The sequence below is a fragment of the Mobula hypostoma genome, chromosome 1, assembly GCF_963921235.1.
Source record: "Mobula hypostoma chromosome 1, sMobHyp1.1, whole genome shotgun sequence".
NCBI classification, from domain to species: Eukaryota; Metazoa; Chordata; class Chondrichthyes; order Myliobatiformes; family Myliobatidae; genus Mobula; species Mobula hypostoma.
The window spans coordinates 149333065-149359209 of record NC_086097.1 but is presented as its reverse complement, the minus strand read 5'-3'; the positions used below and the strand labels follow the sequence as shown (position 1 = coordinate 149359209).

The following is a 26145-nucleotide window of genomic DNA, read 5'->3' as shown; positions in this document are numbered from 1 at the left end:
TAACCATCAACCACCCAAACTACACATTTTCCAAGTTATTTCCAAATTCTTGTAGAGGCAGTGTCTTCACATTGGGTGAATCACTGTTGTGAAAGCACACACAGAGGGGAGAAATTTGTGCCTGAATAGTGCTTCTCTATTTGTCCAAATTTAGTTATTATTAAAATCCTTTTAGTGCTGGTTACATCAGCGCTCTTATGCTGGGAACGCACCCTAGTCATCAAACACAAAAGTGCAACCAACCCTCCTATTCCCCTCCCCTAACAACTCACTTCCTAGTAATACCAACCTGATGATGAAGCAGCCACGGCTATTGTTTTAGAATGAGGTTTCATTGTTCGTTCTTCGTCATGGCATTGAAGAGAAGAAACAGATGCTGGGATCTTGTGCCTAGAATTCTGGGAGAGGTCAAGAGGCACCAAGTCACTGAACTCAAAGGAACTGGACCCTCCATGTGGTTGCTGGCAAACGTCAGATCCTGAACCAAAAACAGAAGCAGCACAAGTGAATGATGTGTATGCATCCCAGGAGAATGTTTATTTATCACAAAATTACATAGGAACAGAAAGTTGCTTGAAAATTCACAATGATGACTAATGTTTTAAGAATGCTTGCCTAATAAAAATTAATTCTAAAGCAATAGTACTTTTGAAGGTCTCAAAATAGTAATTATATAAATGGAAGTATTAAGCAGCTGATAATCATTGATTCCATTATGGTTATTATAGCTGGGAGTAGTAGTAGGGATAATCTCCCACTACCTATTAAATGCTCCCAATGGTGTTTGTATCAAATAGCTTCTGACAACCAAGTCCATCTCCTGGCTTTCATATGTGGCTTAGCTATTACTGACAGGAAAAGGGGCAAGGGCTGGTTACTGCTGTCTTAAAACCAGACACTTTGGGCAGATGGAGCTCGTCAGCAGTGGTCGGCAGCTTATTTAGGAGAAGGAAAACTCTGGTCTCAACTGCCTTGTGGCTATACCCATTCACGCGAAAGACTTTGAGAGTAAACTCCAAGGAAAGATCCAGAGCTGGAGATCCTAAGGCAGTCCTACGTTGCGTTCAACACTGACTGGCAACTCCCGGAACGCTGCTGGTGCCAAACTGTACTGGTCTCTGTCATTCCTTCAGATTCATCAGCTGCATGGAGAGGGGGAGCCCACTACATCAGCAACAGCTTGCACTCCATATTGTACTTCTCTGGCTTGTGTGTCATGTAGACAGCTGGGACACAACACCCATGGTCAACCCCAGCCAGTAATAATCACTTAAGAAGGAACAACTCAGATCATACATTACCCTCAATATTGAGCCAACAATGCAAAACTTCGCATTAGTTGGAGAAAGGAAGACTCCAACTCAACAGATCACAGCTCTACAGCTGAGGAGCAAAAGTAATCAATAAAACAGAAAACAACTGAAATCTATCAGTTACCGTAATGTGCTGAAAGCAACCGCTGTAATAAGAAACTCTATTTTAAACACTGACTAATGAAGGTCATATTCTAGTTTGTTTTTGCAGACTTTTAGCATTAATGTTTTCTGTATTCATCATTAAACTTCCAGCATCAGTTGAGCTGATTAGTTACAGCATTAGAACATGTGAATAGTTCAGAGACAGAAGAATATTTATTACAAATAAAATTGAAATAATATAGAAAAAACATCAGAACCAACCGCAGACTGCTGATATTATAAAATAATTATGCTGAAAATTTAAGTCGATGAGTAGAAAGTTGCATGAACTATTTGATGGGAATTACTCCAATTCATCACACTAATGGAATGAACCAAACTTCCACATTTACCATAACAACAGCCAAGTTTTGGAAGCTCATTTTCCTTTCACACTCTTGCAATAACTTTGTAACAATACTCTAGTTCTAAAAATATCCAGCTCATCAACAATTGGGCCACTGCTTCCTTATCTAGAAGACATCTAACAATACACAGAAGCACTTCAAACTGACAAGATAGTCCAGTACTCCTCACTCTTTTTCTGTCACATTTATATATAATCTACTTCTTTATTTTATTAGTGTTGTAGACTGTGTCTTTGTGAATTCTTCATACTGTGATAGAAATTCTTACCAAATGAAACAGAGGACATTACACAACCAATACATCATTGACTGTGAGGTACCTTGCATATCTTAAGAAAATAGAATTTTTTCCCTACTGTTTTCCTGGCCTTTTCTAGAGAGGATCGTAATGCTATAGAATTCTATCCTCCTTCAGTTTCCTTTCTTCCTAAAACTGCTCAAAATTTTAAGCACTCAAACTTGATCTCACCAACTCACCACAGCCTGCTGCGTCTCCCTTTCACATTTTGAGTAGGTTTCTCAAAATGTATTTTCTTTGCTTGTGAGCCATATTGTAGCATCTAGTCACCACTACTGTCTGAGACTCTAATGGTGAAGCATTCATTCATCTGATTATTCATTAAATTATCCAAAAAAGGCATGCAATTTTTCTTATATAGACCTGTGCAAAATATCAAACTCTGTATTGCCTTAGCTTAAAACATTTTTCACATTAAAAGACTCTTCATTCAAGAGTCTGTGCAATTAATTGTTCAACATTTATGTTTACTTGTTTTACACTGTAGTTTGAAATAAATTTTATATCTCAGGGTGAACTCTCCATATGAGATTGACAAACATCCTCTGAAATAAGGGCAATATTCAAAATGTCCAGTTATCAGCAAGTACTGCTAAAGTCTATTCATCAGGGAAACTCCAATAAAAGATGCAATCTAAAATTATTACTTATTCTTTTCCGTCAGATTAATTCTTTTTGCCGTTTATCTCTAGCTATTGTATTAGCTCACCCACCTGCTTTGCACATCAGCTTTAATCATTTATGTGAAATGACAACTGATCAATAATATTGATAATAGCTTAAAAGAAGGCACATTTGAAGGCAATAGCTAGGAATCCTAGCATTTGTTTTAGTACAAGAGAGTGTACAAAAATGTCTTTCCACAGACAGAATTAACTTTTTTGTATATAACAAATGTGAGAAATAAAGAATTTGACTACAACAGTGAATGGATTACATGGGTAAATCACTGGCTAGAACCACCTTAAATAATGTAAGGCCAAGAAAAAACAGTACTTAAAAGCAAATTCAATGCATGTCAAAATAGGTTCAATAATCTTTCTCTCACATGATGCTTACAAGAATCTTAATTTTTACCATATCAACCTCCATTTAAAGCCACCTGCAGTCTTGACAGTAATCAAAATGTTTCAAGCCACTGACAGAAGAGTCTAAGAATAGCTAATGCAGTCAGACCTTTACTGTTTCTTTCAGGAAGTTTCTCAGAATGGGCACTGAATAATTACAAGAAAAAGAAACATTGAGAGGGTTGGATCTCATTAAAAATAAATGAGGGAAGAGTTGTGCAATTTGTGGACTTTCCAAAAGTTTTACATCCGCCTTGCTCATTAGCCCAGGGTGTGATTCAGTGAGGTTCAGAGGGCAAAAAGAGTTCAGGCTAAGTGGCACCTAATGTTCAAACTGTACACCAGGTATGTAACTGAAATACGATTAAGAATACCCAGGGATGGTCAGGATCAGTAATAGGCTGTAGTTGGAGATGGTGTATGAATTATGTATTGTTTTGATAAGCTGTAGTTTACTTAAGAAATAGGAGTAGGAGTCGGCCATCTGGCCCATCAAGCCTGCTCCGCCATTCAATAAGATCATGGCTGATCAGACCATGGACTCATCTCCACCTACCTGCCTTTTCCCCATAACCCTTAATCCCTTACTATGCAAATATCTCTCCAACCTGTTTTAAATATATTTACTGAGGTAGCCTCCACTGCTTCATTGGGCAGAGAATTCCACAGATTCACCACTCTCTGGGAGAAGTAGTTCCTCCTCATCTCCGTCCTAAATCTACTCCCCCGAATCTTGAGACTATATCCCTTAGCTCCAGTCTGTCCTACCAGTGGAAACAACTTTCCTGCCTCTATCTTATCTTTCCCTTTCATAATTTTATATGTTTCTATAAGATCTCCTCTCATTTTTCTGAATTCCAGCAAGTACAGTCCCAGGCGACTCAATCTCTCCTCAGTCTAACCCCCTCGTCTCTGGAATCAACCTGGTAAACCTCCTCTGCATCACCTCCAAAGCCAGTATATCCTTCTTCAAGTAAGGACGCCAGAAATGCAGAGTACTCCAGCTGCGGCCTCACCAGTACCCTGTAGAGGTGCAGCATAACCTCCCTTCTCTTAAATTCAACCCCTCAAATAATGAAGGCCAACATTTCATTTGTCTTGTGTTTTCCAGCTGAAAACTTTCTTCTAGATTGCCCTGTTTTTAAACTCTCTAAGCTTGGTTTACAGCTCACTTTGTACTCACCCGGTTTACCATAAAAATCAATTATACTACGTGTGCAAAAAGTGAAGTGTATTGGGGTCCAATTGTCCAGAAAATTGCCACGTGCTCCAAAGGTACCAGATTAAAGGTCTCTAGCAAGGCCTTTGATAAGGTCGAGGAGTGTCAGTCACTTGGTACTCAGGATGAAGTCATAAATTGGATTCAACATTGGTTTAGCAGGGGAAGCTACAGAGTGGTAGAAGATGGTTGACTCCCTGACTGCAGGTCTGTGACTAGTGATGCACTACAGGGATCAGCGTTGCGCCTGTTGTTGTTTGTCATCTGTATCGGTTGATAATGTGGTAAATTAGATCAGCAGATTTGCAAATAGCATCAGGGACAGCAAGGAAGACTATCAAAGCTTACAGCATGATTTGCACCAACTGGAAAAATGGAAAGACAAATGGCAGATGGAATTTAATGCAGCCAACTGTGAGGTGTTGCACTTTGGGAGAACAAACCAGGGTTAGACTTACATGGCGAACAGCAGAGCACTGAGGAGTTCAGTAAAACTCCTGAAGTTCTGGAGTTCAGGATCCAGAAGGGATCTGGGAATACATATCTATAATACCATAGAGGTGGCACCACAGGTAGATCAGGTTGTACAGAGCTTTTGGCACACTAGCCTTCATAAATAAAAGTACTGAGTACGGGAGCTTGAATGTTATATTGAAGTTGTATAAGAAATTGGTGAGGTACAATTTGGAGTATTGTGTGCAGTTCTGGTCACCTACCTACCAGACAGATATCAGTAAGATTGACAGAATACAAAGAAAATTTACAAGAATATTGCTAGAGCTTGAGGAACTAAGTTATAGAGAAAAGATGAATAGGTTAGGATTTTATTCCCTGGAGATTAGGAGAATAAGGGGATTTAATAGAAGTGTACAGATTTATGAGCTGTATTAATGGGGTAAATGCAAGGCTTTTTCCCCTGAGGTTTAGTGAGACTAGAACTACAAGTCATAGATTAAGGGTGAAAGGTGAAATATTTAAGGGGAACATGAGAGGAACTTCTTCACTTAAAGGGTGGAGACAATGTGGAACAAGCTTCCAGCTAAAATGGAAAAGCATGCTTAATTTCAACATTTAAGAGAAGTTTGGGTAAGTACATGGATGGGAAGGGTATGGAAAAAATTTGAATTTGAGAGTGCCTTCATCATCAAAATAGAGACAGTACGAAAGATATAAAGCAACTGTATGCATCATTAAGAATTTTTGTTTTCATGGATATATACTTTGTCTCATCATTGAAATGCCAGTTACAACTTGAATTTATTTCTATTTACCCATAAACTGACCTTTATGTCTTCATTCCCACCAAGCCAAAATGATTCCCCAAATTCACCTAACCCTTTCCTGACCATATTAAATTTCAATATTTCTCTATTCTTTTTAATCAATCAGCTTCCTTTCCCATGTGTATGATTTGTTTCTACATTAGTTTGTTTTCCATCTCAGCTTTACTAGTCTATGCTACCCTGAAACTATTCAGGAAACAAAAATTTTCAAACAGACCTTGCAGCATTGCATGCTCATAACACCTTGGTATATATATATTTTTACAGATGTACATCACTGCTGTGACCAAATCACAAAGTAGTTATCATTAATGATGACCATATAACCACAAAAGATCCTCCTACATCTGCTTCCAGCTATAATTTACAAAGCTTCAGAGCCTTGCATCTCTGCAGCTTTTCATGGAATCCATTTTATATGTTCCTGTAAAGTATTTCCTGTCCATTTTTAGCTTTTGCAGGTTTGAGTACATATTGCTTGCCTTACAATTTAAAATACTACAGGTTCATTTTATTAATTAATCTATTAATTTTGTAAACACTACTAATTTTACTTTAAAATTTTGTATTTTGATCCGTATGCCTTTCTTCAGCTTGTTAACTTTGCCTTGGTTTTTAAGCCCTGATGTGCTTGTCATGTTACTTAGCGTTAAGCCAATTAACCATGGATGTCGCAACCAGAAAACACCCTACTACTATACTCCACTATGTATTAAATTAATCCCTCTGCCATCAAATGGAACAACTACACCTCCAGCGTAAAAGCTATCCACAAGATTTTCCTATCCAGGTTTAAACACATCCATCTCGTAACTCACACTAAACTGGTTTTATTGTAGTTATGGATAACTATTGCACAAAAACAGGCCCTTTGCCCATCTAGTCCATGCTGAACTATTATGCTGCCTAGTCCCATAGACCTGCACCCATACTATAGCCCTCCATACTCCTCCCAACCATGTACCTATCCAAATGTCTCTTAAATGTTGAAATCAAACCAGCACCCACCACTTCCGCTGGCAGGTAACTCCCTCCTAATCAGGAGGACTCAATTGGAGGTGATTATTCATTAAACTCTAGTTTTCATCATTCATTTTCAATTATAATCATCTTGCTGGATGTCATGGTGACCATTCCTCTGCATTTTCCTTCATTCGCCTTTGCATCACCAATGAACATATTTAAATAGCCTAATTCACTATTTCCTTCTCACTTATATTTAAAACAAAGCTTGAAATCTTACAAATCAATTCCTGTTTTCCTTTTATTTCAATGGTACTGTCCTAGATAACAGCCCCAGCTTTCAGTCTTAAGAAAAATGATAAAAGCTTTGAAACATTCATGATCTTTTTTCAGTAAGAGAAACAAAATGCATCGCCAACTAGTTGTCCTTATTGGAAAAAGTACAGTTCTATTCAAATACATCATATCATTCATTCAAAGGGAAAATATCGTAGATTTTGTAATTTATATATTAAAGTTAATTGTTGGGAGCCATGCTGCAATATGACACTTAGAAAAATTAATTGTACAGTACAATTGCTGTCATATGGTTCTATTAAAGGAACTAGTCATGTCATAAACGTGGAAATCACCTTCACGTTTCAAAATTAGAAATTAACATCAGAAATTTCAGCCACACCAGTTAGGCAGAGAATTTGTTTTTTTAAAAAGTTTACATGCATAAGTAGACACAAAGTGAACTTAAAGCTCAAGAAAGGTTTACAAGTTACAGAGTTTAGAGATTGCATAAACTAGATGCCCCATTATCTATTACAGCCATTCAGTAATGTGTAGTGCTTATATCCCCAATCCCCACTGTGGCGGTGTTCAAGCTCATTATGCAAGTGATGCAACAGGGAAAGGGAAAATCATGTAAATTACAAGTTCTGGATGTTGTGTGCACAATGCAAACATTTAATCTTGGAGGTCTACCTGAGCTAATTACTTATATCAAGGTTTTGTTCAAAAATAAAAATCGGAAATCCAATTCTTGATTTCTTTTAAGCTTTTGTGGCTAAATTTGATCATTGCTGACCCTAACATTAACAATAAGGATGTCAAGTGCTGCTGCCTGACTTAAAGAAAACTCTAGGCTTTGATGACACCAGTGTCTGGAAGAGAAAGTTTTAATTACAGTATGTCATAATAATTGAAATAAATGAGTCAATTAGACCAAGTCCTCAGTATGAAAACAATGGTATTTTCATTTATGTATTAATTTAATTACTGGGATACAGTGCAGAATAGGACTTTCCAGCCACACCACTCAGCAACCCCTGACTTAAACCTAGCCTAATTACAGGGCAATTTACAATTAACTTACTAACCGGCATGTCTTTGGATTGTGAGAGGAAACTGGAGCACCCAGAGAAAACTGGCACTTATTACTCCCATCTCCAACAGAGGGGTCCAGGTCCATAGCTCAAACTCCTGGTCCAACCTACAAAATCTGTTAATTTGTTTATTTTTGAATTTCCAGCTATATCACACTAATACATTTGAAAGATAGAGGGGTAAAAAAAAACTTTGCACTGGGGAGAACAAGAACCCTGATGTTGAAGCCATCCTTTTGACTGCCAGAATTTAATCCCACATATATATATATAAAATAGGTGGATACCATCCAACATGTGATGTATTTGTGTTGTTTTCAGATATATAATGAGGACCTCAAGCTTTAAACAAAAAAGACAAACAGCACGGGTTCTGCAATCCAACAAAGTCATAACTTTTATTTGTTTCCTTTGTTTAGCAAGACAGTATTTTCCTCTTTTACAAAAAAAGTGTAGCAGAATAAGTAATTAAAGTTTTCTAAAAAAAATTCTTCATGAGGTAGTGTACTTGGCAACAAGGCTCCCTGCACTACTGTATACACACTTGGTCCCAAAGCACATATCCAGCCGTTTCCTTTCAGCGAAATAAAACACTACCTCGTGATGGATTTTTTTTAATTGCTTTAAAAAAGATGTACAACACATTGCATAAATTTCTTGACAAAACAACCTCCTCTTTTGCCACTAACACGATCGATAGCTTACACTTACTTGACGTCAAAGACATCATGCGACTTATAGCCTTCACGCACCGACATCAAATGGCACGACTTATAACATTGCTCAACAACAATCAGAAGAGTACATTCAATTGAAGTAAGCACCAATGGCACTGAGTGAGTTACAAGGCAGTTACACCAATCGTAGGCTTCAGATCAGGGTTCTTACTAGGAATTTTATATTTTCTTCCCAAGAAAGGAAAATGGCTTATCTTTAGCTCCCGCATAGAAAAAGAAAATAAAACTAAACAACCTTTGGTTACAAATAATCTTTCAATCAAAAGTTAATCTAATTCTATTATTTCTCTTTTTCTCTACTTATTTCATAATCAGTTTACCCCAACAATATCAACTAAAATGTTACAGTAGTGGAGTGCATAATTTTAGCTTAGTAGCTTTAAGAGAAGTGAGCAAATTACACACAATTTTGACCAAATCCAATTGTCAAGTACTCAATAACAATAATGAGAGGACTTTGAAAAGATCACCTGCCTGTCCTCAAAGCCTAGAAATAGTGCTAGGCATCAAAGCTGAAGAAACTAAAAGGAACATGGAAACATAAAATTCTAAATAAAAGAGGGAGTTAAAATTGAGAAATACACAAATGGAAATTCCGTTAAAACAGTGAAAGAAATAATAATTTAAAACATCAAGCCTGATTCATATCATTAATGCCACTCAACCTCATGATTTGGGTAAGTATTCTTCTAGCTCACTCTGAGCCATCCTACGATTTTCTGACAGCTTTTCCATTTTCAGTATTGAAAATCACTATATGATGGGTGGCTCCTTTGGAAGGAGGAAGATGAGAGAAATAATAGCAAGAAGAAAAATACTGGCTATTTTAGTTATAGTAAGATTTTTAAAAACTATTTACTGATTTAACAGCCAAGGGATACTGACTGATGTACAGAGATTTAATTAAGCCAGTTCTAGAATTATGCAGGTGGTATTCCTGTTTATTTATCAAATCAACAGACTTTCTGCCTTAGTATTTTTAGAGTCTAAATCTTATTCCAGACTTTTGATTAACACTTTCTTAATTGGCTGAAAAAAGTCCATCCACAGTACATATAAAAAAAGTGAGCTAGAGCCATGCTCTTTGCTCTTACCATCTTGGAGATGACTGCAAGTACAGTACATAAAGCCAGATATTGCCACTTGTCCACTGAACAGATTGCAAACTTCCAAATTCATCAAGAAGCTGAGTCTATAGACTGGTCATCTGGAAAGTTCTCTGAACCATCACTGTTTTTATGTCATACATGATCACACCACAAGCCTATTTCAACTTACAGTCAGGAGCTCCTAATGAGATGGTGTCCTACTGGCACTCAAAAAATACTACCATTTGGAGCTCCAATGCAGCTATGCCACTGAGCACTATTTTCCTCAACAAATTGCCATTCAAACTTCAGCAACAACTGACCCCCTTGCGAAGAACTGATGCATTCCTCCCATCTCTGTCATTTCATTAAAAAAATATATATTCAAGATATAAAATTTTAAAGGCAAATTTTCTTACAGAATAGGAACCACAGATGATCAAATCATGTGTCAGTGTTCCAAATGATACAATATTTTTCCCAAAATATAACGGGTTTGATTGAGTAACGCATGTGCAACTTGGTCACCCTATGCACTTGTATTTGGTTTGGGAAATACCCGTCAGATAAACACTACATCGAATGGAACTCAGATATTTACCTCTTAAGTACGACAGGCTGAAACATGTTAAGTTACTTTTACTTGGACCCTTGAGCATGCTGCTGTTTGTCAGTTAAATCTATCTATCCTGTCATACTACTGGATGGAAAGGTCAGTGGAACCATAAATCCCTGTAGAATATGCTAATTGCAAACAATGCCATTTGGAATTTTCTAACTAGATGGATAAGCTACAGGACTGAGAAGGGATTTTAAGAAGGGATGCTCAATTAACCATTTTTTAAATGGCTTTAGTTACTCATATTCTTTCATTACGGTAGCTTATTTTAGTGTCAGCTTTTGATAATATTACACAATAGTGAATGGAATAGTTGTGCTGTACTCTTTTCGATCCCCTGGTGTTTATAAAGAAACTTATAAAAGAAACACGTTAGGGTGACCCATTGGCTGGTTCTGTCAGACTGATTAAGTAAATAAAACTAACATTAGTAGAAAGTTCTTTGAAAAACAAAATCACTGTTTTATATCAAGGATGATATGCAATCCTGAGTTAAGAAATCTGACTTGTTTCCTTCATGAGCAAATGCAGACCAATCAAGAAATTAAAGTCAAGCTTCTATTTTCATCAGCTGTGCAGATTTATACGCATTTTTCAGCCTAAGTAGGAACCATGATCTCAGCAGCTATGGTGCAGTCCAACCCATGAGCAGTAAAGTGGAGGAACTAGCATGCATCACATCACTAAAAGTTACGGAAAAAGTTAAAGGAAAAGCTTTACATAACTAAACATGCTGACATACCTGAAAATACCAGTTTACATGTGGTTTTCAAAGAAAGACAACAAAATCTTCAAAATTCTTTCAACACAATTGACAGCCACAACTAGAAGCTAAATAGCTTTGTTTTAAAACCCCTCTAGGCAAGACTCACTAAGCAACGCACTAACCAGTCTGAGGGATATCTGAAGGTGGAGGTGGGGGTAATGTCTGAGGAAATTGTATATTGTGGAACTCCTTGCCCTGAGGTACAGTTGGGATAGGAGAAGGATCTGAAGCCTTTATGTTCCAGGATGGATTCTCGGCCTTTGTCTTCCCTGTTTGGAGTTTAACCACAGATGGAGTTGAAGAGAGTGGATCTCTTTTTTGATTCAGAGGACAGGATTCATCACTGCTCACTTCAGCCTTCAGCTGGTCAGAGGTAAGAGAGGGCAACAGCTGTAAAAAAAATTAAAGGCAACAATTAACTATGTGATAATCTCCTCGGAATAGCAACAATAATACCACATCTTATGATGTTATTAGTGATAGCTTCACTTTTAAAGTACTAATTCAAATTAAACCAGGCATATTAAAATGAAAATCAATATCAATTTAAGTTGTATGCCAATAGTACAAAGTGGATTAATCCCAACTATGCATTAACACTTACTGATAAATTATGGAAACATTTCCAAATTATGTTTTGGGTTAAATGTGAAAAATTGTCTTTTTACAGTAGAAAAAATGATTATTTTTGGATTAGGTAAATAGGAAAGCAAATATGATTCAATTTGCAAGACCAAATGCTATTACACACCTCCAATTTTTAAAATGGAGGATGTAATGTTATGCACCTGAGCTGGCATTTTGAACCATGTCCAGGTACTTTCACTCTCACACATTGATAAATTATTAATCAGGACTGTGAACCTCGGGTACTATTTTTCTAAGACAATCATCATTGAGGCCAGTCGCAGCACCCTAACTGTTGCATTATTCAGAATGGAGGTAAAATCAAATTCAAGGATATTTGCATAGTATTGCCACTCTGGATTATGGTATTTACAAATTAGACCATGATCTAGTGTTCTTGTTTCAATAAAGAGCCACACAAAAACTTAAAATCACAGCACATGGATTGTGAAAATATAATGAAATGCATTAAAGATTGGTTAATTTATATAACAGATCACTATTATGTTAACACGGGAAAATCTGCAGATGCTGGAAATTCAAGCAACACACACAAAATGCTGGTGGAACGCAGCAGACCAAGCAGCATCTATAGGAAGAAGTACAGTCGACATTTCGGGTCGAGATCCTTCGTCAGGATTAACGGAAAAAAGAGATAGTAAGAGATTTGAATGTGGGAGGGGAAGGGGGAGACCCGAAATGATAGGAGAAGACAGGAGGGGGAAGAGTGAAGCCAAGTGTTGGGAAGTTGATTGGCAAAAGGGGTACATGGCTGGAGAAGGGGGAGTTTCATGAGATGGAAGGCCTTGGAAAAAAGAAAGGGGGAGGGGAGCATCAGAGGAAGATGGAGAACAGGCAAGGAGTTATTGTGAAAGGGAAAGAGAGAAAACAAACAAATAAATAAATAATAAATTAGGGATGGTGTAAGAAGGGGAGGAGGGGCATAAACGGAAGTTAGAGAAGTCACTGTTCATGCCATCAGGTTGGAGGCTACCCAGACAGAATATAAGGTGCTGTTCCTCCAACCTGAGTGTGGTTTCACCTCGACAGTAGAGGCCGCCATGGATTGACATATCGGAATGGGAATGGGACGTGGAATTAAAATGTGTGGCCACTGGGAGATCCTGCTTTCTCTGGCGGACAGAGCGTAGGTGTTCAGCGAAGAGGTCTCCCAGTCTGCTTCGGGTCTCGCCAACATATAGAAGGCCACACTTGGAAGCACCAGGTACAATATATCACACCAGCAGACTCATAGGTGAAGTGTCACCTCACCTGGAAGGACTGTCTGGGGCCCTAATGGTGATGAGGGAGGAAGTATAAGGGCAGGTGTAGCACTTGTTCCGCTTACAAGGATAAGTGCCAGTAGGGAGGTCGGTGGGAAGGGATGGGGGGGACGAATGGACAAGGGAGTCATGCAGGGAGCAATCCCTGCGGAAAGCAGAAATTGGTGGTGAGGGAAAAATGTGCTTGGTGGTGGGATCCCATTGGAGATCGTGGAAGTTATGGAGAAACATCCCCCTTCCCTTCTTACACCATCCCTAATTTATCTATTTATTTATTTGTTCTCTCTTTCCCTCTCACAATAACTCCTTGCCTGTTCTCCATCTTCCTCTGATGCTCCCCTCCCCCTTTCTTTCTTCCAAGGCCTTCCGTCCCATGATACTCCCCCTTCTCCAGCCTTGTATCCTTTTTGCCAATCAACCTCCCAGCTCTTGGCTTCATCCCTCCCCCTCCTGTCTTCTCCTATCATTTCGGGTCTCCCCCTCCCACTCCCACTTTCAAATATCTTAGTATTTCTTTTTTCTGTTAGTCCTGACAAAGGGTGTCAACCCGAAACATCGACTGTACTTCTTCCGATAGATGGATGCTGCCTGGCCTGCTGCGTTCCACCAGCATTTGGTGTGTGTTGCATCACTATTATGTTACGTGGCACAGTGACTGATGCTGAGGCCCTGAAATCACTGTAGTAAAGATTTGATGGTAGGGACTAAGTAAAACATATCCAAATTAGTGGCAGCTACAAAGATGAACAGCAATCTGAGTTGTGAAAAGAATGCAAAAAAACTTCTCAAGTATGGAGGAATACGGATAGGGTAATTCATGATAACCATCCGGCAGGTGGAGATATAATATGGAAAAATGTACGGTGATTCACATTGCCAGAAAGGACTACTTGAGCCTTAACTCAACTTTCCAGCTCTTAGCTCCACCCCTCCCCTCCTGTCTTCTCCTATCATTTCGGATCTCCCCCTCCCCCTTTCAAATCTCTTACTATCTCTTCTTTCAGTTAGTCCTGACAAAGGGTCTCGGCCCGAAACGTCGACTGTACCTCTTCCTAGAGATGCTGCCTGGCCTGCTGCGTTCACCAACAATTTTTATGTGTGTTGCTTGAAATTCTAGCATCTGCAGATTTCCTCGTGTTTACTTGAGCCTAGTATTTTTTCTTTCCCCCAGGTGATATATTACACCATTAGATCAGATAAAATAGTAAGAAATAGATGGCTAAAGACTGATAGTATTAAGAACCTAAGAAATAATAAGAGCAGAAAAAGGTTATATGGCCTTTGAGTCTGCTCAGCCATTCAGTAAGATTAAAGGTGCTTTGATCATGGCTTCAGGACCATCTCCTACCTGATTTCTGTAAATCTTTTCACATCAATAAGCCACAAATATGGCCCTTAAGCAATATCTACAAGTCCTTAAGGCAGAAAATTCCAAAGATACACTATCCTCTGAAGGAAAGGTTTCTACTCATTTTCTAATATAACACTCCTTTCATCACAGGAATCAAGCTAGAAAAACTTTTTTTTTTGAAGTGCCTCTAGTGCAAGTACATTCATTACATAAAAGGATCAAAGCTGCATACTGTGTTGTAGGAATGGTTGCATTCATGCCCTGTACAGTGGAAATCAAACTTCATTATACTTTATACTGAACCCCCTTTGCACTAAAGACCAACGTTCTACTATCCTTCTCAATTTTTTGCCACATTATATATTTGCATTTTATGTTCAAGAATATCCACACCCTTCGGCATACCAGCTTTTGGTAGGTGGTCTTTCTTCACTTGAATGATATATTTTTAAAAATCCTTCTTACTAAAGCAACCTCACATTAACCTGCATTTTCCTTCAATTGCAAATCTTTACCCATTTGCTTAACCTTGTGAGTCAGGGCCCTTATTCAGTTCCAAAGTCCAGACATCATCTTGCACAAGCACTTCAGAAATTGAACTGGGGGTGTCCAATGCTACCTTAAACTCTATGGAGTGTAAAAAAAAACAAAACAAATTAAAGAGAAGAGTTTGTTAAATGATTCATATTGGAATCATCTAACATTTAGATTTCAGGTTCCTCAGAGGTTTCAGCACATTTTGAAGATCTGTCATTGAGCAGACATAATTTGCCAGTTCTGAGTCTCAACACAGCAGGGTTACTGGCTGCTTCCGGGAACATTTTCATTGAGTTGAAAAACAACTGAAAACGGGTGGAATCAAACCATTACTGTTAACCAATACTAGTATCCTCTTCCAATCAACTTCGGCCAGTTCCTTTCTCATGCCCATGCAGATTGCTTTACTCCACTGTAATACTGACACATCTGATCTCAACTTCTCTCTCTAAACTGCACGGAGAATTTTATCACAAACAAGAGAAAATCTGCAGATACTGGAAATCCAAGCAACACACACACACACAGTGCTGGAGGAACTCAGCAGGCCAGGCAGCATCTATGGAATACTATCATATTATTATCACTGCCTCAAAACATTCTGCATTCAAGGGACCAGAAATTTAAAAAATATTTTCAGAGGGAATTTCATATCAATACTCACTCTAGTAAACAATCAAAGTACTACCTGGCTGATGTAAAAAAAAGCCAACTGGATAATCCTCACCTTCCCCTGAAGCACTCCGGAAGGTACCAGAAGAAACTGAAGGCTACGCTAATTATGCATAACCAATAAGTCCTCTCAGTTGTTGTGTTTAGAACCATGGGTCACATCCTCAACATAAGGGATTAGCCACTCAAAAAGGATGAAAAGAGATTTATTCAAGCAGAATATTGTGAATCTGTTATTCACTACCTAGGAGGGTGGTGAGGCTTAGTTGCAGAGTAGGTTCAATACAAGATTCATAGATTTTCACAAATTAAGAGATATGGGCTTAATGCAATAAAGTGCCACTAAGGTACAATAACATTCATCATCTTATTAAATGGCACCAGGGGCCAAACAACTAAATTAGTCATTTGCCAACAACACAAACTGTAATAAGTTTAATGCAGACTTCCATGTCACAAATCCTTAAATAATTAATAGAATCAGCCAGAAATGAGCAAATTAATTTTTGCCTGATTCAAACTTTACTGCGCCCATTTCTGAATCTAATGATTCTTAAAAGATCACTCATAAAGTCTCCACAATCTCTTCAACTGTCTCTTTCAGAATACTGGGGTGTAGTCCATCTGGTACAGGTCATTTATCTACATTCAGACCTTTCAGCTTCCCAGTCTTTACATGCCATCTGGTATTCTACATTGTAACCCTGGAGGAAGTTACTGCCTGTCAACTCTTATGCCTTTTATAACCTTATAAACCTCTATCAGATCTCCCCTTCAGCTTCCGCCACTTCAGCATAAACAACCCAAGTTTGTCCAATGTCTCATTATAGCGCATGCCCTCTAATCCTGGTAAACCTTGCCCATACCCTCTCCAAAGCCTCGACATCCTTCCTACAACGGGGTGACCAGAACTGTACGCAATACTCCAGATGAGGTCTACCTAACTAGCGTTCCATATAGCTGCAACATAATTTCCATTTGAACTCAATGCCTCAACCTATGTATTGCATGCAAGCATACCTTATGCCTTCTTAACCAACCTGCGCAGCCACTTTCAGGCAATAAGAACTTGGACCCCAAGATCTCTCTGCTCATCAGCACTTAAGAGTCTTCCCTTAACAGTGTACTACTTTCACTTTACATTTGACCAACCAAGGTGCAACACTTCACATATGGCCAGGTTAAACTCCAGCTGCCATATCTGTAATTGATCTATAACCCGATGCATTCTTTAGACACAAGAGGCACTGCAGATGCTGGAAACATTGTGTTGAAGGAGCTCAGCAGGTAAAGCAGCATCTATGGATGGGAATAAACAATCAACATTTCGGGCAGAGGTCCTTCATCACACCTGATGAAGGGTCTCAGCCTGAAACATCAAATGGTTATTCCGACGTATTATTTGCCAATCTTTCAAACTATCCATAACACCACCAATCTTCAAATCATCTGCAGACTTACTAAACCATCCATCTATATTTTCATCCTGTATTCCTCCTCTTATGCTTTTATACTATCATTGACTTCTCTGATCAGCCATGGTTGCATCACCTTCCCTTTAGAATGCTGCTTATTTGGGATGAAGTGATCACGATCTTCTAAAATTACTCCCAGGAATGCTTCCATTCCTGCTCTGCCATCATCTCTGATAGAGTCCTTTTCCCACCAATGTTAGCCAGCTGCTCTCTTATGCCTCTGAAGCTACTTTTACTCAACTATAATACTGACACATTGCACTTGAGCTTCTCCTTTTCACACTGCAGAGTGAATTATATATTAAGATCATTGCCTCCTCAGAGTTCCTTTACCTTAAGCTCAACTTGGTTCATTGCACGACACCAAAGCCAGAATTGCCTTTACCCAAGTGAGCTTGATTACAGGCTGCTCAAAAAAGCCATCTCACAGGTATTCTACAAATTACTTCTCTTGGGATCCAGTGCCAACCTGATTTTCCCAGTTTAACAGCATATTGAAGTTGTCCATAAACCCATAATATTGCCTTTCTTGCATGCCTTAACGTAATTTAAACTACACATCTTATTTGGAGATCTGAATCTATCTGCTATCAGGTTACCTTTTACCCTTGAGGCTTCTCAATTCTACCCACAAAATTTCTGCATCTTCTGATTCTTGGGCTTTTAACTGCCAGCTGTGATCTTTTCTCAGCCACACCTCTGATGCCCACATTATCGTACCTGTCAATTTCTAACTGCACTATGAGCTTATATACCTTGTTTCATAAACTGCTTGCATTCAAATACAATACTTTCAGTCCTGTATTCACCACTCCTCTTCACAAATATATCTCCATGTTGCTTGAAGATAAAAAGTTAAATTATCTCTTTATATATTTTTTATATTCTGGAGACATAAGTAACCTCTCTTGCAGTCTTCTCTTTTGTGTTATCCATACGTTTCCATACTTCTCTTTAAAATTTACTCTAAAGCCCTATCTACACTCCTAGTTATGTGATTTACAGGACCCAGTTGAATCACAGTACATGCTTACCACAGGAAAATTCACAAATTGGGAAGTCACAAATATAACTTCTCATGGATTTTGAGAAATATAGTGAAAAATTAAATAACTTTGAGATTGATACAGGAAGCTCAATACTGCTTAGAGGTGGACAGAAGTACCAAGCAGGACTTCATAGGTAAAGAAAGATAAAGAAAGTTCACAAAAAATATGGGCTGGTAGAAGAAAACACTAATTTATTTTTTAACAAATGCAAGGGGAAGGAGGAAACAAGGGATATTAGAAACCAAAATGGTGAAACAAATTTGGAAGTACAAAGTCCAAATGAATCCCCCATCAGGAAGACCTCAAAGCCCTCTGCTTCTTTCTGGACACTAGACACAGCTGGTTCCCCTTCAATACCACTCTCCTTTATCTGGCAGAACTGCTCCTCATTCAATTTCTCCTTTGGTTCCACTCACTTCCCTCAAACAAAAGGTTGGCACTCACTCAACATGGGCACTCACATGGGTCCCAAATACATATACCTGCCTTTTTGTTGGCTACATGGAATAGTCTATGTTCTAAGCCTGCACCAGTATCACTCTACAACTTTTCCTACACTACATCGACGACTGTATTGGTACTGCTTCCGCACCCTTGCCGAGCTTGTCGACTTCATCAACTTTGCCTCCAACTTCCACCCTGCTTCAAATTTACTTGGTCCATTTCTGACACCTCCCTCCCCTCTCTTGATCTCTGTCTCTATCTCTGGAGAGTTTATCCACAGATATATTTAATAAACCCACTACCTCTTCCCACCCTGTCACTTGTAAACGCCATCCCCTTGTCTCAATTCCTCTGTCTCCACTGCATCTGCTCTTGGGATCAGGCTTTTCATTCCAGAACTCATGACATGACCTCCTCCTTTAAAGAAAGGGACTTTCCTTCCTCCACCATCAACACTGACGTTTCAGGCCGAAACCCTTTGGCAGGACTGGAGAAAAAAAAGCAGAGGAATAGGTTTAAAAGCTGAGGAGTAGGCAACAATTATACCAGTACCTAAGAAGAGCTGCCTTAATGACTATTGCCCGGTAGAACTCACACCTAGAGCAATGAAATGCTTTGAGAGGTTGGTCATGACTAGACTGAACTCCTGCCTCAGCAAGGACCTGGACCCATTGCAATTTACCTATTGCCACAATAGGTCAATGGCAGATGCAATTTCAATGGCTCTTCAACACAGCCTTAGACCATCTGGATAACACAAACCCCTACGTCAGAATGCTGTTCATCGACTATAGCTCAGCATTTAGTACCATCATTCCCATAATCCTGACAGAGAAGTTACAGAACCTGGGCCTCTGTACCTCCCTCTGCAATTGGATCCTCGACTTCCTAACCAGAAGACCACAATCTGTGCGGATTGGTGATAACATATCCTCCTCGCTGATGACCAATACTGATGCACCTCAGGGGTGTGTGCTTAGCCCACTGCTCTACTCTCTCTATACCCATGACTGTGGGGCTAGGCATAGCTCAAATACCATCCTCGTCAGGTGGTGACGAGAGGGTGCACAGGAGTGAGATATGCCAACTAGTGGAGTGGTGCCACAGCAACAACCTGGCATTCAACATCAGTAAGGTGAAAGAGCTGATTGTGGACTTTAGAAGGGTAAGACGAAGGAACACATACCAATCCTCATAGAGGGATCAGAAGTGGAGAGATTGAGCAGTTTCAAGTTCCTGGGTATCAAGATCTCTGAGGATCTAACCTGGTCCCAACATATCAATATAGTTATAAAGAAGGCAAGACAGCGGCTATACTTTGTTAGGAGTTTGAAGAGACTTGGCATATCAATAAATACATTCAAAAACTTCTATAGTTGTACCGTGGACAGCATTCTGACAGGCTGCATCAGTGTCTGGTATGGAGGGGCTACTGTACAGGACTGAAAGAAGCTGCAGAAGGTTGTAAACCTAGTCAGCTCCATCTTGGGCACTAGCCTACAAAGTACCCAGGACACCTTCAGGGAGCAGTGTCTCAGAAAGGCAGCCCTTTTCTCACTGTTACCATCAGGTAGGAGGTACAGAAGCCTGAAAGTACACACTCAGCAATTTAGGAACAGCTTCTTCCCCTCTGCCATCCGATTCCTAAATGGACTGAACCTGTTAACACTACCTGACTTTTTAACATACAAACTTTGTATATTATTTGTTTTTTGCTTGATTTTTTAATCTATTTAATATACATATACTGTAATTTATTTTTATTATTAGATTAATTATGAGGACACTCAGTCCTTGTTTATTATCATTTGGAAATACATGCATTAAAATGATTATTATTTTTCTTCTTCTATATTATGTATTGCATTGAACTGCTGCTGCTGAGTTAACAAATTTCACGACACATGCTGGTAATAATAAACCTGATTCTGAAGAGGTGGGGGGGGGGAGGGATGAAGTAAAGACCTGGTAAGTTGATTGGTGAAAGATACAGGGCTGGAGAAGGGAGAGTCTAATAGGACAGGACAGAAGGCCATGGAAGAAAGAAAAAGGGGGAGGAGCACCAGAGGGAGGCAATGGGCAAGCAAGGAGATAAGGTGAGAGAGGGAAAAGGAGATGGGGAACGGTGAAGGGGAGGGGTGTACTACTGGAAGTTCAAAAAATCGATGTTCATGCCATCAGGTTGGAGACTACCCAGACAGAATATAAGGCACTACACTTGCCCCTGCACCTCCTCCCTCACTACCATTCAGGGCCCCAAACAGGCCTTCCTGTTGAGGCGACACTTCACCTGTGAGTCTGTTGGGATCATCTACTGTATCCAGTGCTCCCAGTTTGGCTTCCTGTATATCAGCAAGACCCGACATAGATTGGGAGACCACCTCACTAAGCACCTATGCTCTATCCGCTAGAAAAAGCAGGATCTTCAAGTGGCCACCCATTTCAATTCTACTTGTCATTCCCGTATGCCAATCCATAGCCTACTCAGATTGGAGGAGCAACACCTTATATTCCATCTGCTTAGCCTCCAACCTGACGGCATGAACATAGATTTCTCGAACTTCTGTTAATGCCGCCCCCCACCACCCCTCACCTTTCCCCTTTTCCTCTCTCACCATATCTCCTTACTGTCCATCACCACCTCTGGTGCTCCTCCCCCTTCACTTTCTTCTGTGGCCTTCTCCCATCAGATTTCCCCTTCTGCAGCCCTTTATCTCTTTCACCAATTGACTTCTCAGCTCTTTTTTTCACACCTCCCCTTCTCCTGGTTTCATCTATCATCCTATCATCTACTACCAGGTACTACTTCATCTCCTCTCCCCACCTTCTTGTTCTGACTTTTAATTTTTTTTTCCAGTCTTAATGAAGTGTCTCGGCCTAAATCACTGACTATACTCTTTTCCATAGATGCTGCCTGGCCTGCTGAGTTCCTCTAGCATTTTGTGTGTCTTACTTTGATTTCCAGCATCTGCAGATTTCTTCGTTTCTTCCACATGAATATTTTGTCAGTTTCCAGATAGGTTAAGGATTTCTGACACTGACATTGAGGAAGCATAACAAATCTTGTGAATGATAAACACAGTTGGGGAAGACATAATAAATGGCCTTGTCCTTTAAAAGTGGATTAAACACTAGGCCCTGATATAGTTCACGCCAGACTCAAAACAGGCAAGTGCCAAAGCTCCATTATCATTTTCCAATTGCAGAGAGTGGCAAAGGAATGGAAAACTATAACCATTGTTATTTAAAAGGCAAGAAAGGTTTGGACCATGAAACTACATACAAGTCAGGTTAACATTTTTCATGAGTAAATTGCTGGAAAAAAATCCCAAAGGTTTGTCATTAATTAGTATTTTGAAAGACAAATTAATCGAAGAATGTTAGGGAACCTTACATTTGATAAGTACTTTTGTTAAGATGCAAGGAAGGCAGTGCATATGATGCATATATTCTCCATGAATATTAGCAAGACTTTTAACAAAATCAAACATCCATATTGGTTAGAATTGTGACACCCAATGGATTCAATAGGAAGTAGCAGATTTGCTTTGAATCTGGCTCAGCTGGAAAAAGTAATAATGGGAGTTTTAGTAATTAGCAGGCAAAACACTGTTCAGTGCTGCTTTTATTTAATCTCTTGTTTTTTGCTATTTTTATTAATAATCTAGACTTAACTTTTGGGAGTCATGAGGCAAATGATACAAAAATTGGCATTGTAAATTTTTTAGAAGGAAAGGAAATTATGGACTCCAGTAATGAATATGATAGACAAGGGAAGAAGGGGGGCATTAATTTTTAATTTGCCATTTATTGCCAAGTATTTAATGATGGCAAACACAATAAAAGGGAGCATAAAAAACTATGCAAAGAAACTGAGTGTGTACTCCTCAGATCTTAAGAAAGCAGGAGTACAGATATATAAGAACGTTAAAAAGGCATCAGGGGTATTTGTTTTTATAACCAGGAAGCACACACTACAATTATATAAAGCATCAGTTGTGCCATAGCTACCATAACGTGCACAGTTCTGGTCACCACTTTCCAGTAAAGATGTGAAAACAGTACTAAGGCACGATTATCAAGGAGGTTACTTGCTTTGCTTTAATTAGATGTGTTAAATTATGAGAAACAAAGGGATCGATAATTTCAGGAGATAGATTTAAATTATTCCTTGGAAGGAACAGAAAGGAATTAAGAAAAAAACTTTGAGGAAAATTCAGACTGAGGAAAGACTCCATGAGCTGTAAAATGCTGAGGCAATAAAAGTGCATAAAAGCATATCCTTTTGCCATAAATTAAACAAAATGCATGTGCCTTCTGCCGTGCTAGCTCCCCCACCCCCTCTCCCCCACAGAATCAAATTAAGAAATTTTTGTACTGAAGATGAAGATAGTATTTCATCTAAAACTGAACATAGCTTGTAAGATACTTCAACAATCTAATATTAAAATCAAATGAGAATTTTTGTTAATCAACTGCATGAAGAAATCTGGAAGAGAGGCAGACACATAATGTTAGGTTGCAGATTGGTCATCATCTCACTGAATGACAGAACAATCACAGAGAATTATATTGTCATTTCAGTGTTTAAGTTCACTTTCAAGGCATGATATAAATCAAGCAACTGAAATAAATTGATGTATTGTCTGTTCAATGAATGAAAAAAACTTAACTAAATACAGCAGTAGATATTTAAAGTATCAAGCATTTATTGCTAGTCACTCAAAAATCTGAGGGCTTTTAAAACTTAAGTTCTGCATCATGATCTCATTCCTACCTCAATATCCCTGCACCTATCTAAAGTAGATATAGAAACAATTTCATACCTGATCAGGCACAGGGTGGCTTCCAATCCTATCTTCTAGTAATTCAGAACCATCACCACTCACAGCTTTTGACGCTAATAGGCCTACAGAATAGATAATTTACCAAACAATGTCACTGCTAGAAGTGAACAAATATGACAGTGCAAGAAAGTTTCTCATCTCAAGCGACCGCTGGTGAATGCTAGAATACAAGGGCTTTGCCCATTAGATTCTCGCTCAATATCCACTTAGAAATACAAAGGAATCTAGTATTATCTCATTAAAAACAAACCCTTCAAATGACAGCAAATATTTATTCAGCAGTTCGGCTTTCTAATGTTGTTGGATGTGGAAAATGTCTCAAAAAGCTAGTTTTATCAACTGCAATACTTTTATTGTAGACAGCAGTAAAGAATAAACTATTAGTGGAATAAAAATTAAAATAAAAGAAATTCACTAACAAATGATACAGACCTACAGTTCACAGCAAGTGACAAAATTTAAGACTTTTTTTGATAACAAAATCATAATTGTGTATAATTAAAAGTTTTTATGAATTGTGTAAGATAGTAGATTCACCAAATTTGCAATGAGTCTTTTAACTTTTTAATAAATTATTTCTAATTGTTCACATTTTACTTAGAATTCTGGATAGAGAACAACCCAGTTTCTGTAAATTACACAGAATTTGCAAAGCAAAAGTTATCCTTACAGTCCAAAGTATGCTCCTATTTGTGTTCAACATGTCATAACACCATTTCATTCAAAATAGCATCATACTCCACCCAATTTCCTTCACGTGCTTTTCTATTTTTTTGCTGCTTGCACTATGTTCCTTAACTACACTGACAGTGGAGAAGGCAATAATGTGGGTTAAGAAGTTTCTCCTGAATTATTTGATACATTTATTAGTGATTATCTTTTATTAGGACCGTGATTTTGGAATTTCCACACAAAAAGCACGCTGCTACTTTAAAATAAGGCAAAGAATACATGGCTAAGAACATAACTGTGATTCACAAAATTTGTACGCCATGGTCTACATCCCAGGTTGCTCAAAATATATGACACTGACCAACAGGTCAAGCTACTGTAATCTATACAAACATTCCTCATAATTCTGATTAATATAATTTTAATTCCAATGTTTTCGTGGATTTTCAAGTAATCTGTATGGCATACTTGCAGCTCCTGTTTAATTCTATATTCAGATAAGAATTTCAGAGTTATCAACTTGTTCCCTCAGATCACTGTGCCATTCAATAAGTTCATGGGCAATCTTTTACCTCACCACTTCACTATACTAATCCAATATATCACAATACTTTAAACATTCAAAAATTAATTAAACTCTTTTGAATGTACAAAGTGAGCTATGGCCGGGTCACATAATTAAATCAATCTTTAACATATTAAACTGCTGGAGGAATCAACAGGTCAGGCAACATCTGTGGAGGATAAAGGACTGTCGAAGTCCATTTCCGTCTGCAGATCTGCCTTCCCTGCCGAGCTCCTCCAGCAGTTTGTTTCTACTTCCAGTTTGCAGCAACTGCAGCCACTTCCAAATCTATTTAATTTAATCTCCAACTGCAGAAATGAATAACAGAAGCCAAACGGTTAAGTGTCGGTCTCTGGTCAAAAAATTAAGCGAAAAGAAAACAGAATAAAAATGTATATCTAAATATTTTTAAATTATAAGAGAATGCAACGGGCAGCCTGCAAGATGTTTGTCATATGAAAGGGAGATTATTTATCATATGATAAGGCAAACATTAAGGTAGAATAGTAAAAATGTACAAAGGAATACCAACTGGGAAGTGGGAATTCAAATACATTTGATCAGAATGATCAACACATGAAAAACTTATTAGACTATAAGATATAGAAGCAGAATTAGGCCATCCAGCCATTGAGTCTACACTGCCATTCCATCATCATGGTTGATTTATAATTCCTCAACCACATTCTCCTGCCTTCTCCTAATATTTGACACCCATACTAATCAAGAACCAGTCAATATCCGCTTTAAATATACTCAATGAATTGGCCATCAGTCATCCATGGAAATGAATTCCACATATTCACTGCCCTCTGGCTAAAGAAATTCCTCCTCACTTACTCTAAATGGACATCCTTTTATTCTGAGGCAGCCTCATGTGCAGCACCTTATCAAAGGCCTTCTGAAAATCCAAGTAAACCACATCCACTGGTTCTCCTTTGTCTATCCTGCCTGTGTTTTCCTCAAAGTATTCTAGCAGATTTGACAAAGCAAGATTTCCCCTTAAGGAAACCACGCTGACTTTGGCCTGTTTTATTATGAGACTTTAAATACTCCGAACCTCATCCTTATTAATGGACTGCAACATCTTGCCATCCATGAAACTTTGGCTAACTGGCCTATAATTTCTTGCTTTTGTCTCCCTCCCTTCTTAAAGAGTAGAGTGACATTTGTAGTTTATCTATCCTGTGGAACCATTTGAGAATATAGTGATTCTTGAAACTACTAAATGATTACTAAAATATAATTGCTAATGCTTCCACAATTTCTGAAAAGACTTTGTTCAGAAGTCTGGGGTGCAGTCATCTGGTTCAGGTGACTTTGCAATCTTCAGACCTTTCAGCACTTTCTCCTTAGTAATGGCAACTAGACTCACTCCTCTTCCG

At 38.6% G+C, this 26145-nt stretch overlaps 1 protein-coding gene across 6 annotated transcripts in view; it reads right to left on the bottom strand.

Moving 5' to 3' along the window:
* phf20l1 (PHD finger protein 20 like 1) overlaps positions 1-26145 on the bottom strand; it is a 121100-nt gene that overhangs the window by 32472 nt on the left and 62483 nt on the right. For all 6 annotated transcript variants that reach the window (XM_063057782.1, XM_063057773.1, XM_063057755.1 and 3 more), the window contains 3 exons: positions 23503-23585; positions 11361-11628; positions 290-478 (listed from right to left, as the gene is read on the bottom strand). In XM_063057782.1, the coding sequence (XP_062913852.1) occupies positions 290-478; positions 11361-11628; positions 23503-23585 (540 nt within the window). The remainder of the gene's footprint in view (positions 1-289; positions 479-11360; positions 11629-23502; positions 23586-26145) is intronic.